At 27.6% G+C, this 13,230-nt stretch overlaps 4 protein-coding genes across 4 annotated transcripts; 2 read left to right on the forward strand and 2 right to left on the reverse strand.

The window, feature by feature from the left end:
• Nucleotides 1-59: 59 nt before the first annotated feature.
• LOC107067993 (tetraspanin-33) lies at nt 60-2,604 on the reverse strand. The gene is made up of 5 exons (XM_015323974.2): nt 2,245-2,604; nt 1,940-2,143; nt 1,696-1,869; nt 1,464-1,595; nt 60-1,371 (listed from the first exon to the last, which is right to left on the reverse strand). The coding sequence occupies exons 1-5, from the start codon at nt 2,329-2,331 to the stop codon at nt 1,129-1,131; spliced, it is 840 nt and encodes a 279-aa protein (XP_015179460.1). The 5' UTR covers nt 2,332-2,604; the 3' UTR covers nt 60-1,128.
• Nucleotides 2,605-2,771: 167 nt separating this feature from the next.
• Brd8 (Bromodomain containing 8) lies at nt 2,772-6,906 on the forward strand. Its single transcript, XM_015323971.2, has 3 exons — nt 2,772-3,060; nt 3,340-6,365; nt 6,464-6,906. The coding sequence occupies exons 1-3, from the start codon at nt 3,042-3,044 to the stop codon at nt 6,638-6,640; spliced, it is 3,222 nt and encodes a 1,073-aa protein (XP_015179457.1). The 5' UTR covers nt 2,772-3,041; the 3' UTR covers nt 6,641-6,906.
• A 1,132-nt stretch (nt 6,907-8,038) lies between these two features.
• On the forward strand, nt 8,039-11,318 carry LOC107067992 (heparanase). The gene is made up of 6 exons (XM_015323972.2): nt 8,039-8,264; nt 8,423-8,769; nt 9,025-9,268; nt 9,355-9,711; nt 9,795-10,239; nt 10,465-11,318. Exons 1-6 carry the CDS (start codon nt 8,180-8,182, stop codon nt 10,625-10,627), a joined length of 1,641 nt encoding a protein of 546 aa, XP_015179458.1. The 5' UTR covers nt 8,039-8,179; the 3' UTR covers nt 10,628-11,318.
• LOC107067990 (Vacuolar H[+] ATPase AC45 accessory subunit) lies at nt 11,280-12,929 on the reverse strand. The gene is made up of 3 exons (XM_015323970.2): nt 12,530-12,929; nt 12,001-12,435; nt 11,280-11,910 (listed from the first exon to the last, which is right to left on the reverse strand). Exons 1-3 carry the CDS (start codon nt 12,812-12,814, stop codon nt 11,383-11,385), a joined length of 1,248 nt encoding a protein of 415 aa, XP_015179456.1. The 5' UTR covers nt 12,815-12,929; the 3' UTR covers nt 11,280-11,382.
• Between the last annotated feature and the right edge of the window lie 301 nt (nt 12,930-13,230).

The following is a 13,230-nucleotide window of genomic DNA, read 5'->3' on the forward strand; positions in this document are numbered from 1 at the left end:
TTAAATAATTGTATTATATCAACGACAATGGCAAGGATTTAGTTATATTAGAATAGTACTTGTTTATTACAAACTAGATGGTTTTATATATCAGTTTTACATTTATTGTTGATAAAAAGACACAGTAAATCCATTTTTCTTTTATACCTACTGGATAAACAAATCATTCATACCAGATTATTGTCAGATTTGTTTTCAAAAGAAAATTTTTAAAGACAATATTCTGATTTTGGCACCGGATGTTCTTCTGCTTGTTGGTGTAATTAATAATGTGCACCGTTGTAAAAAAGAGTATATAAAATTAACATGTTTTAAAGAATACTATAATAATAATAATAATAATATCTCGTTTACTAAACAATACTATATCATGATGTATTAAAAAAAAATATATATATATATATATGAACATATTATTAACTTAAGCGATGTGCGTATTTTGCAGATGTTGTTAAATTTTAAAATATATCAAAATAAAATGTTTCCGCAATAAATGTATATCAAAGATAACATTTAAAATATCATTTAACAAATTAATTCGAATCGAGATGAGGATTACATCCAAGTTGACTATAAAAAAAAAAACAGTCAAAATATAATAAATCTCATTATCGTTTCTTTGAACACATTAAGATGCGGTCTATGTATAGACCATTATTTAATACTAAAGTGAGAAAAAAAAGTATATAGATATGTAAATATCTCAGACGTTTATACACATAATATATTAAAATATTAATTTAGTATTATTCAAAAAGAGGAGTGTGTAAATCTATTCGGATACAATGGCCAAGTATTTCTATTCTAGAGAAATGAATAGATTTAAAGATGATAATAATAAGAATTCTATTTAAAAAAAAAAAAAGAAAAGAAATGATTGAAATATTTTCCTCTTTCGTATCGATATTAAGTATAAAAAATGTTCTTTTACCTAAGTACAAATGAAGATAATAAAGAAATGAAGAATCAAATGCACAATATGTATAATGAGATTGCAAATAGAACAAGCAATGCCACCACTCGAGCATTCACATTTCCTTTAGCATTCTGGCATTTTGTATAGACACTGGCCACCTGCTTCCTTGCTGGGGAATGAATAAAATAGTGGTAGGTGGCCTGAAGTCAAGCTCAGGAATGCCAACCAGATCTTTGTAACTCAATTTGACCTTCCAACGTCTTGGCTAGATAAATAACAAATAACTGGCTAAGCGCTACACCCAAAGCGATACCTGCTATCGTATATAAATTGCGTTCTGCCCAATTGCGAACTATTTCAATGCAACCGCTGGTCCATACTTTTTTACTTGCTTCTGATACAGGAAGAGTTAAGACTTTGTCTTTGTATCCGCACATTATATTAACGAGTCCACTCTACAAAATTTAATAATGATATTGATTAATATATTTTATATAATAATATGTTTTAAATAGTATTTTTACACCAATAAAATTGAAATATTTACACTTATGTCTGTAGCATTTATACAGCAAGAAAATGGTACACCACAATGTTCAACACTAGGACTAGAACAATTGAAATATTCATTTTTTCCCCAATCCATATATCCAGCTTGACTTAAACCGCAGCATTTGAACTATAAAAAAAGAAATAAGAATCATGATTTTATATATTATTTTTTTATTATGTTTATTTGAAATGATATATCAAAAAAAAAAAGAGATAAATATACTAACTTCTTGTTGTCCAAAATCAATAAAATTCTGCAAATCTGGATCTTCTCTATACGTTTGAATAATTTTTTCTGTAAATGATTCTTCTAATAATGATTGTAACGTATGAGGAAATACAAAACCAACTATTGCAACACCCATTTCCAAGAGGAAGAAAACCAGCAGGCACAATGAATACTGTAAAGATTTAATATGAATCATGATCTATAATAGAATCTAAATAAATTTGGAGGAATGTGATACTGACGAATTTAAGTAGGCAGGTATTTTCACGAAGTGCACCAACACATCCAGCGAAGCTTACAACGAATACCACTCCACCGGCTATTACCATTACAAGGGAGATATTCAAAATGACATCGTATACATTTTCCACTCTTACCGAACCAGTTGCTTGCCATTTATCAACAAATGCATAAAGACCCACTCCAATTAATAATCCTCCAAATAGCTAGATAATTAAAATATTCATATTTAATATTTACATATTGTATTATTTACATTTATCAATCTGGTAAAATACCCATGAAAAATATTACAGCATTAACTTACCCAAAATACAAAGTTGAGCGTAAATATCATATATTTCACACATGGACTAACATAAGTGAAATTATTTGTGCGCCTTCGATTAATCATTTCTATGTATTTGAATAAAATAGTAATAATATTAAATTGATAACAATAGATGTAATAATATACAGCAATGCACAATTCAGTAACACGATTTAATTCCTGATTATTATTTGTTTATTCAGTAACTATGAATATTATTTTTTAATGTTCCTTTCATTTTACATGCTCCGCGTGTATTCATTAGTCTTTCATTATATTCCTAAGAAACTAAACTTGATCGTGAATAATATAATAATGACATATATGACCACAACATCCTTTGACAGATTTTTTTGCTTTTACATACCATCACAGTTCTATTCCACGTATTCCTATTTTCACGACGCTTAAGCTTCCATATTAAACGTTTCCAATTGTCCGATTTAATTGCTTTTTTTTGGACATATTCATAATGTATTACAATCATTATTTTAATCTATTTCAAATATAATTGTATTAAACAAAAAAATATATCTAAAGACTACAATCTTATTAAAAATATATTTCATTTTTATTATTATTCTTAATATCATTTAACAAATTTTAAATTGTTACAAAAGTGTTATTTACGAACGCATTCCAATTCCGCGCGTTCCTCTATTTTTGTTCAGTGAATATGAGTCTTAACAATGTGTTGGTAGACATAAAGTTATAAAGATGTCAAACCTAAAATTATTATTGCAATAATTGATGTTTATGAATGGACTAATGATATAATATTTTATTGAAATAAAATGACATCTGTTCAAGATAGTAAGTTCATATAATAAATCTTTATTCGTATAATAAAATAAAGATTTGCATTTTAAGGTTAACTCAATTTTATGATATAATAAACTATTTAATGTTTAACAGTAAAAAATAATGCTTTAATATTACGTTATATAAAAATGAAATAAAACATTTGTTTAAATCTTATTGGTTACTTTTATTTATTAAAAATATCACAATTAAATGATCTTATTTCATTTCCTAACCTAAGATTTTCTAATGCGTTCAAATCATTTCTGATTGTGTTTCTTACATTTTCAGGATTGAAGTTTAAACGCATATCATGTGACACATGGACAACACGCGAGCAATTATGTTTAGCATCTAGTGTAGTAAAATCTGGAGATCAAAATTGGATGAGCGTATCACGTTCTTTAAAACCTTTTGCAGAGAAGGAAGCATTACGACCACCTGATTGGTTTTCTCAAAAATCTTGTGCTATACAATATGCATACCTTTTGGAAAATGCTGATGCACCAAAGCGTAAAAAGAGAGAAAGTGGAGAAACAGCAGGAGAATCAATAGTCAAAAGATTAACTCAAGATAGAATGGCAGAATTAGGTCAGATATTAGCTTTTCAAAGAGATGAGTATCAACAACTTAAGGCAGAAGTAAACCTGTTGAAGTCAGGTTCTTTATCAGAAGAAAAATTACAAAAAATGTGGCATGCCATAGAACAAGAGGAACGTGACCAAGAACAAAAAGCAAGGGCGCATTCTGCTTGGCTAGCTAAACGACAACAAAAGCAAGAAATAATGGTTTCGCAAAATGTTCCTGTTAGAAATCAACGTAAAGTAATTGAAACATCTTCAGACTTGTCAGAATCGACCGATGTTTCAATGGAAGATGATGAAAAGAAAGGAAGAGGTGGTCGGTCTCCGTTATTAACAAGTTTATTAAAATCTCCCAGCCCAACAACTCAGATACAAACGTCGACATCTACTGCGCAAATAAATTCTCCTACTATTACCAGTCTTCTTGGTTCTAGTCCTAAAGTACCAATTTCACAAATAACACAAAGCGTAACTTCTTCTATGCATCAAATGGTACCATCTCCAATAACAAATGTTATTCCTGAAAGACCATCAGTTGGTGCTCCAACACTCTCTATGTTATTAGAAATGCCTGCTAATGCTCAAAGAGGTCCATTACCAAATTTACAAGTACCTTCGACTATAGTATCGCAACAACAAAATGTTTCACAAGAGGTTCCTAATCTTCAAAATCCTGTTTCACAAACTCCTATTCAAAACGAAGTTGTACCACCTGCGACACTTGCAATCCCAGCTACAACAAATATACAAACAGCAGCAGAAAGTATGGTGCAAATAATAGATCACATAGACGATGTTATTAGAAAAGATATAATGGCTGACGTGATAGATAAAGACGAAATAAATGAAATTATTGGAGATATAGAAGAATTAATAAAGGAGGAAATAACAGGCAGTCCACAAACTTTAGAATCTGTTAATACAAATACAGTAATCAATAGTCTTACTATTCCTCAAACTCAAGATATTCCACAGATACCTGAACGTCCAAAGCCTCGAGACGTAGACGAAGCTGTTTCACTTTCTGATTCTCCTCACAGCGAAGAAATGGCTATCGAAGAAATAGATTCTAGTACTTCTAACATTGCTGAAATTATAGGAACAGCGATAGAACCATCAGAATCAAAAGTTATCATAGCTGAAATATCAGAAAATGTGTCTAATTCACAAGAAGAAGAAAAATCAGAAGCAAACAATTTTGATGAGAGAGTAATTCCAAATGAAGAAGTTACTCCAGAAGTAGAAAATAACGTTGAAGATAATAATAAAGCAAATACAACTGTAGAGGAAAAACAAATTATCGAAGATCTTGAAATTTTAGATTCTGTATCGAATGTAGAAACGGAAGAAAGTGATTCAAAAACACCTGATGTAAAAGAAACTGTTGAAGGTACTATTGAAGAAGAAATAGATGAAGTTGAGGAAGAAGAAATGATTGTATCTGAGAAAGAAGAATCTTGCGATAATACGAAAGAACAAAAAGAATCTTCGGAAGAATTAGAAAATAAAGAATGTTTAGAATTAGATCAATTAGAATTACATCTTGCAAAAATTACTGGAGAACAACAAGATGTACCATCTGCCGAAGCTGCTAGCGTTTCCTCAGAAGTAACAAACGATGTTCCTAGTATAGAAGACACAGAGAAGTCGCAAGATATTAGTTTAATTTTAGAAGATGACGAGAGTTCTCATAGCATAGAAAATAAGAAAAAAATAGTAGAAGAACAAGTTATCGAGAATACGATAGAAAGTACGGAATCATTAGAATCATTTAAAGAGGAACCAATTATTTTAATAAAAGAAAAAACTATTATTGAAGTAGCGGAAGAATTATCTGTTAAATCGCAAGATGTCACGGCTGAAGATACTTTAGAAATTTATACAGATGAATATAAAAAGGAGGAGAGAGATTTTTCAGAAGATACAGTCAGTTCAACATTACCAGGTGTTGAAATAAAAGAAGAAATGGAAGAAATAGAAGAATCTACTATAGCTGTAGAATCTTGTCAAGATATTACATCGGAAGAAATCATTGATACGGAAATGGAATCTGTAGAAACTAAAACGAAAAATATATTTGATGCAAAAAATATAGAAATTGTATCACAAATAAAACAAGAACCCAAAACAGAAGAGATTGTACAAACTGCTAATTCTTTTATCGAAGAGAAAGAAATGATAATAAAGGAAGAGCATCAAATAAAGGAAGAGAAGGATCTTAAAAAATGTATAAAAACTGAGCCATCGATAAAACAAGAAATTACTACAGAGTCTGTTGTCAGTGCAGGAGAAGAAACTGCAGAATTAGATGAAGAAGAATCTTCTTTGAGTAAATTAAGTGGTGGACGAGCCATGAAAACTTATTCGAAAAAACAAACTATCACTGTTGACAGTGAAACAGAAAATGAAAGCACTGGAGAAGGTGCTGATTACAGAGCATGGAAGAAAGCAGTTATGTTGGTTTACAATCGATTAGCTACTCATAAATATGCGTCTGTATTTTTAAGACCTATTACAGAAGATCAAGCACCTGGATACCATTCCGTTATTTTTCGACCGATGGATCTTTCTACTATAAAAAAGAATATAGATAATGGAACAATCAGATCGACTACGCATTTTCAACGAGATGTTATGCTTATGTTTCAAAATGCTATTATGTATAACAAGCATGATACTTTTATATATAAAATGGCAGTTTCTATGCAAGAAGAATGTTTACAACATATGCAGGTGAATATTAAAATATAATATCAAACTTACACTATAATTATATATATTCAATGTTATATGATTGGGTATTGTTAATATTTTACGAATATGATTTTCAGATTTTAGTACAAGCGACAGGAGAAGGAACATTCCGTAGGGAAACAAGAACTGCAGCAAGTAGTAGTATCGAAATCAGTGAAAATTGTATTAAGAGAAAAAGAAGTCACATTACTCCGAGTCCCCATGACACTGATAGTCCACGTTCTAAGAAACGTAGAAAATCTGAAAATGATTGAATAATTAGTCTTATTTTGATTACAAATAGATTTGGAATTTTATCATACAAAAAATATTACCTCAACATTACTTTTCGTATATTAGTCCTTTACACTTCAATGATGAGTCTCGCTTACCATTCTTCATTTAAATGCAAAGGGTTAAATCAATGCATACGTGAATAATATAGGATGTTTTAATCCTATTCAGATATAAGATTAAATATTAAAACAAAAACAAAAAGAAAGAAAGAAAGAAAGAAAAAAAAAAGAAAGAAGTAAACAGTGCAGACATTTTTTTAATTTTTTTTCTTTTAAATTATTTTGTGTAGATCAACAATAATTAGCTGTGCATAAGTTGTAAATTTTTAAGTATATATGGAAACATGACAAGTACAAATAATTAATATACGATAAATATAATGTACAGGAAAATCTTTTTTAAATAATGGGCCGTTATACCTGGACGGGTAAAAAATATATGATAAACAATTTAAAAGATGAAAAAGGTTACATTAATTATGTGTCCCTTATAAAGAAAACAACTCTTTTAATGTCTCAATTAAATCTTAGAAATAAAGATTACTTGTATACTTCTGGAGAAGCTGTAAGTTAAACGGATAATCAATATAAAATAACAGTTATTAAAATTAAACAATTGAAATTGTCAATATATTTATACATATACAGGGTATGCTGTGTAATCATATAAACAAATTTTATTCTACATTTTAAACTTTAATTTTTCATATGAAATCATCTCTCGCTTGTATCATCAATTACAAGACACCCTGCATATATATAAAAATAAAATAAATATTATTACTCTTAATAATTATTATATAAATATTTTCTATATAATTTAAAGCCTTCAGTACCACCGCCTCCTATTTCGGATGATACTGATTTACAATTTTGGGCAGAGGATGAATTAAGTAATACAGAATCAAAGCATAAATTAATTAAAAGACATAAACGCAGATACAGTTTAAGTTATCGAAATGGTAATGAAATATATAATAAATCTATCTTAACTCTTCAAATTTTATATAACATAATATACAAATCAAATTTAATGACAATTTCAAATATTGTAATGAATATTTTTTATTAATTACAGGGAAATTAAAAACAAGAAATGTGAAATTTCATTACTCGAAACAAGATAATCATTTTGTTATCTCAAAGAATACAAAATAATCATTTATTTATTTTTGAAAAAAGAAACTTACAAAGAGACATTACGGTTTTAACAAACTTTGCTATATTGGTAATATGCCCAGTCAATTTTGAAAAAAAAAACCTTTTAAAATTGTGCTTATTCTTATATGTTTTTAATGTTAATAATACATTGATTTTAATGTCTCATTGATAATGATTTTTAAATAGTCGCGCTCGTAATCGATAGTGGCGGCACTATCGATTCATTCATTCATCAGTTTTGTCGACTGTGAGAAGAGGAAAATAAAGATACGTTTCTATATGTCATTTAATTGCAATTAATCCATTATTCTCAATAAACAATATCTATTAATAATTAATGATAATTATTCTAATAAAATGATTAAGGAAGTGAGTTATTTTGTGCGTAACGATTGCAATCAAAATCAATATCAAAATTTAAGTAACGAATGCACTTATCAAAGTAAGTTTCGATATCAATAAATTTTCTTGTCATTATTTAAATAAATATTTATTATTTTTAATTGAATTATATCTATCACAAGTACAATCATAATTTGAATTGATTTAAAAGAAAAATATGAGTACCTTTATTAAATAGCTTCTAATTAATGTTTCTAGGCACACCACCACCACCACCACCAACAACAATAACAAGTACAACAAAATCACGGATTATTATTAACTTGATTGTATTCAGTATTATCTCAACATTTTTGTTCCTTTTTCCATTTTGGAATTTCCTTCACTATGATGGAGAAAATATTTCAGTATTTTCTTTTAATACGGATAAAACACTATTTCAAACTTCTGACAGATTTTTATCCCTCGGACTTGATACCTCCTTGTTGAGAAATATGAAAGAGCTCCCCTTAATGGATGAAAGGTTTATTAATTTGGCGCGACATTTGAAACCAGCTTTTGTTAGAGTTGGAGGAACATCAGCGGATTGTTTATTTTTTAATAAGGTTCGTTTTTTGTTTTCTTTACATTAATTTACAAAATATAAATTAAATGTGTACATACAATTAGATCAAGTTACATAGAAATCTATTGATCCTTAAAATAATATTAAATGAAATATAATACTGATCTTATAATTTTATAATCTTTATTTTACAATTTAATCTAATTTATAATGTATATATATATATATATATATATATATATATATATATATATATGTATGTATGTATATTTAAACATATTCATAATTAATTCAGACTCTTACAACATCTGCACAAATAATAAGTCCCATTGACGGACAAGATATTAGTAATTTTACTATTACTGATAAGGATTTTCAATCATTATACAAATTTACAATAGAATCTGAATTAAAGATGCTTTTTGATTTGAACGTATTAATCAGATATCCGAATGGTTCATGGGACGATACTAATGCTCAAGATATTATTTCATTTGCAAAACTATCTAATATGGATTTAGATTGGCAATTAGGAAATGGTGATTGTAATATTAATTTTCATATATTTTCATTTTATAAAAAGAAAAGTATAATCGAACAGATCAATTGTATTTATTAATTACAGAACCAAATTCATTTCATCATGTATTTAATAGAACGATAACGGCAGAACAATTAGCAAAAGATTACATTCAACTCCGCAATTTATTAAATCGAATGGGATACCAAAAAAGCTTGCTCGTTGGACCAGAAGTAAATCATATCGATTTATCAAACAAAGGCCAATCTTATGCAGAAATATTTATGAAAAATGATAAAGATAGTATCAATTATGTTACTTGGCATCAATATTATCTTAATGGACGGGAAGCTGAAGTTAAAGATTTTATAAATCCTTTAACTTTCTTCTATTTACCAGTGCAAATTGAAAGCATGTTGAATACTATTAAACAATTAAGAAAATCTATTTCCATGTGGTTGTGTATGTTTCTTTTTTTATTTTTTTTTATTTTATATAATAAAGTATAGTATTATTATGATACTAATAAATAAAATAATTTACAGCTGAAACTAGTACAGCATTTGGTGGTGGAGCTCCAGGTTTATCAGATAGATACGTCGCAGGATTTTTATGGTTGGATAAATTAGGATACAGTGCTAAAACAGGTGTAAACGTTGTTATAAGACAATCCTTATTTGGTGGAAATTATGCTATGATTGGGCCAGATCTTTTACCTAATCCAGATTGGTGGATTAGTGTAATATACAAACAATTTGTATCTGATAAAGTATTAGAAGTAACTTCATCTACATCTTTCAAATATGTCAGAATTTATGCTCACTGTACTCCAGAAATATCTTTGATTAATCGTGTTACTGCAATTACTATATTTGGAATGAATTTAAATAAATCTCCATCTAAAATAATGATTCAAGGGATCTTTCATAAATTAAATAAAAATGCAAAAATATTTTTATACAATATTACGTCTGATCTTCTGACTTCAAGGTATGCGCAAAGAAATAATATATGTAGTTTTATTAGATGCTTTTTATACAATGGACAAGTTTTAACAATAACACATATAATTAAATTAAAAATAAAAATTAAGTATTTTTTTTTTACACAATTTATATATATATATTATATATTATATATAGATCTAGATATACAATAGTTGTGCTATATATAATTCGAACTATATCAATAATCTTATTAATTATTTATTTTTAGAAACTTATTTCTGAATGGAGAAATATTGAAATTAGAAAACGATGGTAAATTACCACCTTTCAAACCTATTATCTTGAATCCTACACAATTTATTACTTTATCACCATTTTCAATAGTATTTATGGTAATACATGGTATTGATGCTCCTGCATGTATTTCATAATATGACAATATAATGATTTTATTTAATTATTATTAATATTATTATTATTATTATTGTTATTATTATTATTATATTTATATATTACATTTTTGTAATGAAATTAAAGTCATTTATGGCAAATAATATTATACGAATGAACAACATTTTATACTAAAATACTTTGTAAATTATTAAAAATTGTTTTTCTAAATTAAAAATTATAATAAAACATTTGTTATATATATATATATATCTATTGTAAGACATGTGTTAAAAATATTGCATAATGTGAAATATATATATATCTGGATATATTAAAATAGTAGAGGAACGAAAGAAAGAAATTAATTTCTTAAAACATCTACAGATCTTTTTATATCTGATATTATATATATATATATATATAATGTGCATATCTATTAAGATTGTTTCAAATATTATTATTCGTTATAGTTACAGATATAAACACTATAGGTGATATAATATTATACAAGTGGAATGGTATACAGATTTCTGTAAGATAAATTTTGTTAAACATTTTGATTTTGCTAATGCTAGAGAAATATATGGAACACAGTCTGTATATAATTATTTCATAAACAAAGTTTAGCATATAAAGATATTACATATCGTCGAAATAACGTAACAACATTCTATACATTATAACACACTATTTTGTTTTGTTTTTGTGTATATATATATATATATGTATCCTAACATTTTTACTTACAATTTATATATTATACATTTAAATATCATCGATAAGTTATTTAATTTTATTCTTGGGCAGATATGGTAATAGTTTTACCTTTAGGATCATCAAATCTGTCCATAGTACGAATATCAATGATCATAGCAAGTCCCCAAATCATGATAGAAGCTAATATGACGGTAACAAATATTCCAGTCCAAATTGGGATAGTAGTAAAATTGACGCAATCATAAGCATCGCTAAATTTAGTAGCATCGATTTGTAATTGAATGTCGGGCAATTTAACCGAAGTATTCTCTCCCGAAAAAATAATTGCATTGGAACAATGATATGAGAAATTAAATGGAAATGCCATATCTGTTTTAGAAGTTAAAACCTCAGAATTCGATTTAGCATCGTTCGGATTAAAAGTTATATTTTGAAGAGAATAATAACCAGATGATGCATTTTCTATATCAAATCTTAAAACTAAATTAGGCATGTTGGAATCAGTTTCCTTAAATGTTAATTTTAATTGAATATTGTTTTGAGAGTAACATTCTAAACAATTGGATAGGGTGGAAAGATTTTTGAATGAATCCATGTCTTTGGTCTGTAATTAAAAAGTATTGTATTGATTATAAATATTGTTAGTTTATTTGAAAAGTAAAAGAATATAAAAATAATTCAACGATAAACTTACCTTTATGAATGGCAACTGGCTCCCGTATAAAAGTACTCTTTCTCCTCTGACAATAAATTCTGTATTATTACTCCCAACAGTACAATTATCATTGCACTTTAATCCAGGATTTGCATAGGTATCTCTGATATTTCTAGATGTATCAGAAATATTATCTACATTTGCTCTTTTAGTACGTTCTGAACGACTATAACTGCATGATCTTCCAGTAAGAGCAGCAATTAAATAAGGACTAGAATCTTTGACGTTTCTATATAATTCAGAAATACTATCCAAAGATATGATTGGTTTAATAACCAATTGCCCATCCGATATAGTGTCAATATTGTCATCGTAGCTTTGATTGTAAGAAGAGAAATCTTCGAATACAGAAAGTGGTGATTCAACAGCAGGTAAATAAGCCAATAGACTTCTGTTGGTAACTTGTCGTAGATCCTTAAATATCAATTATACAAATTAATGTCTTAATAGAATAATATACTTAATTATAATAATACAAAATTATGATTGCAAACATAAATCCACTAACTTCTTTATGCTGGGTAAGATCTTCAACGCACAAACTATCCTTCACAAAAACAATAACTGGTGGTTGTGAATTATCCGTTTTACTGTTTAATATTTGAGTAAATTCCGATTGAGAAGTTCTCAATAATGGATTGACTGCAGTTGGAGGAGAATTTAATTCGGGTGAGCTACCCCATAATAAAACAGGTACTGTATCACCCGATAATGTATTACACTTTGCCGTTAATATATTACAAAAAATACAAACTACAAATGTTAGAATTAACGTACAACGTTTTCTCGTCATGATAACTTTATTTTAATCACAATAATTAATTTATTTATTTGACACACCTAAATTGTATGACAAATGGCAATTAACTGTGGTTCTTAGCAGAAGGCAATCGAGCACCTGACCAGAATATCTCGAATCTCGAATATCGAATCTCGATCATGTGACAGAGACACGTGACATATCACACACCCGTTTCCGGTTTTCAAACTAAATTACGCTTTTTAATCTTATCATTATTTTCATATTTAATAACATTACTTTTATATATTATCTTATTAAGTTATTAAATATTAATTATTTTTTATATACACACAGATATATATATATATGTTTTTATATTATATATGTTATACATGTACACATAAATCTTTAAAGAAATCAAATTAAATGAAAACGCACACTACAGCTTTATAATATAATATAAAATT

Source organism: Polistes dominula, unplaced genomic scaffold, assembly GCF_049000335.1.
Source record: "Polistes dominula isolate Pdom_NZ unplaced genomic scaffold, Pdom_raw_medaka contig_17, whole genome shotgun sequence".
Classification (NCBI taxonomy): Eukaryota; Metazoa; Arthropoda; class Insecta; order Hymenoptera; family Vespidae; genus Polistes; species Polistes dominula.

Coding starts and splice junctions, on each gene's coding strand:
- LOC107067990 (XM_015323970.2), bottom strand. CDS start 12,814: ATGACGAGAAAACGTTGTACGTTAATTCTAACATTTGTAGTTTGTATT. Junction 12,436..12,529: donor ATCTTACCCAGCATAAAGAA/GTTAGTGGATTT, acceptor TTGATATTTAAG/GATCTACGACAAGTTACCAA. Junction 11,911..12,000: donor GCCAGTTGCCATTCATAAAG/GTAAGTTTATCG, acceptor TTTTAATTACAG/ACCAAAGACATGGATTCATT.
- LOC107067992 (XM_015323972.2), top strand. CDS start 8,180: ATGATTAAGGAAGTGAGTTATTTTGTGCGTAACGATTGCAATCAAAAT. Junction 8,265..8,422: donor TAACGAATGCACTTATCAAA/GTAAGTTTCGAT, acceptor TAATGTTTCTAG/GCACACCACCACCACCACCA. Junction 10,240..10,464: donor TCTGATCTTCTGACTTCAAG/GTATGCGCAAAG, acceptor ATTTATTTTTAG/AAACTTATTTCTGAATGGAG.
- Brd8 (XM_015323971.2), top strand. Junction 6,366..6,463: donor AATGTTTACAACATATGCAG/GTGAATATTAAA, acceptor TATGATTTTCAG/ATTTTAGTACAAGCGACAGG.
- LOC107067993 (XM_015323974.2), bottom strand. CDS start 2,331: ATGATTAATCGAAGGCGCACAAATAATTTCACTTATGTTAGTCCATGT. Junction 1,596..1,695: donor TTGATTTTGGACAACAAGAA/GTTAGTATATTT, acceptor CTTTTTTTATAG/TTCAAATGCTGCGGTTTAAG. Junction 1,372..1,463: donor TAAATGCTACAGACATAAGT/GTAAATATTTCA, acceptor TAAATTTTGTAG/AGTGGACTCGTTAATATAAT.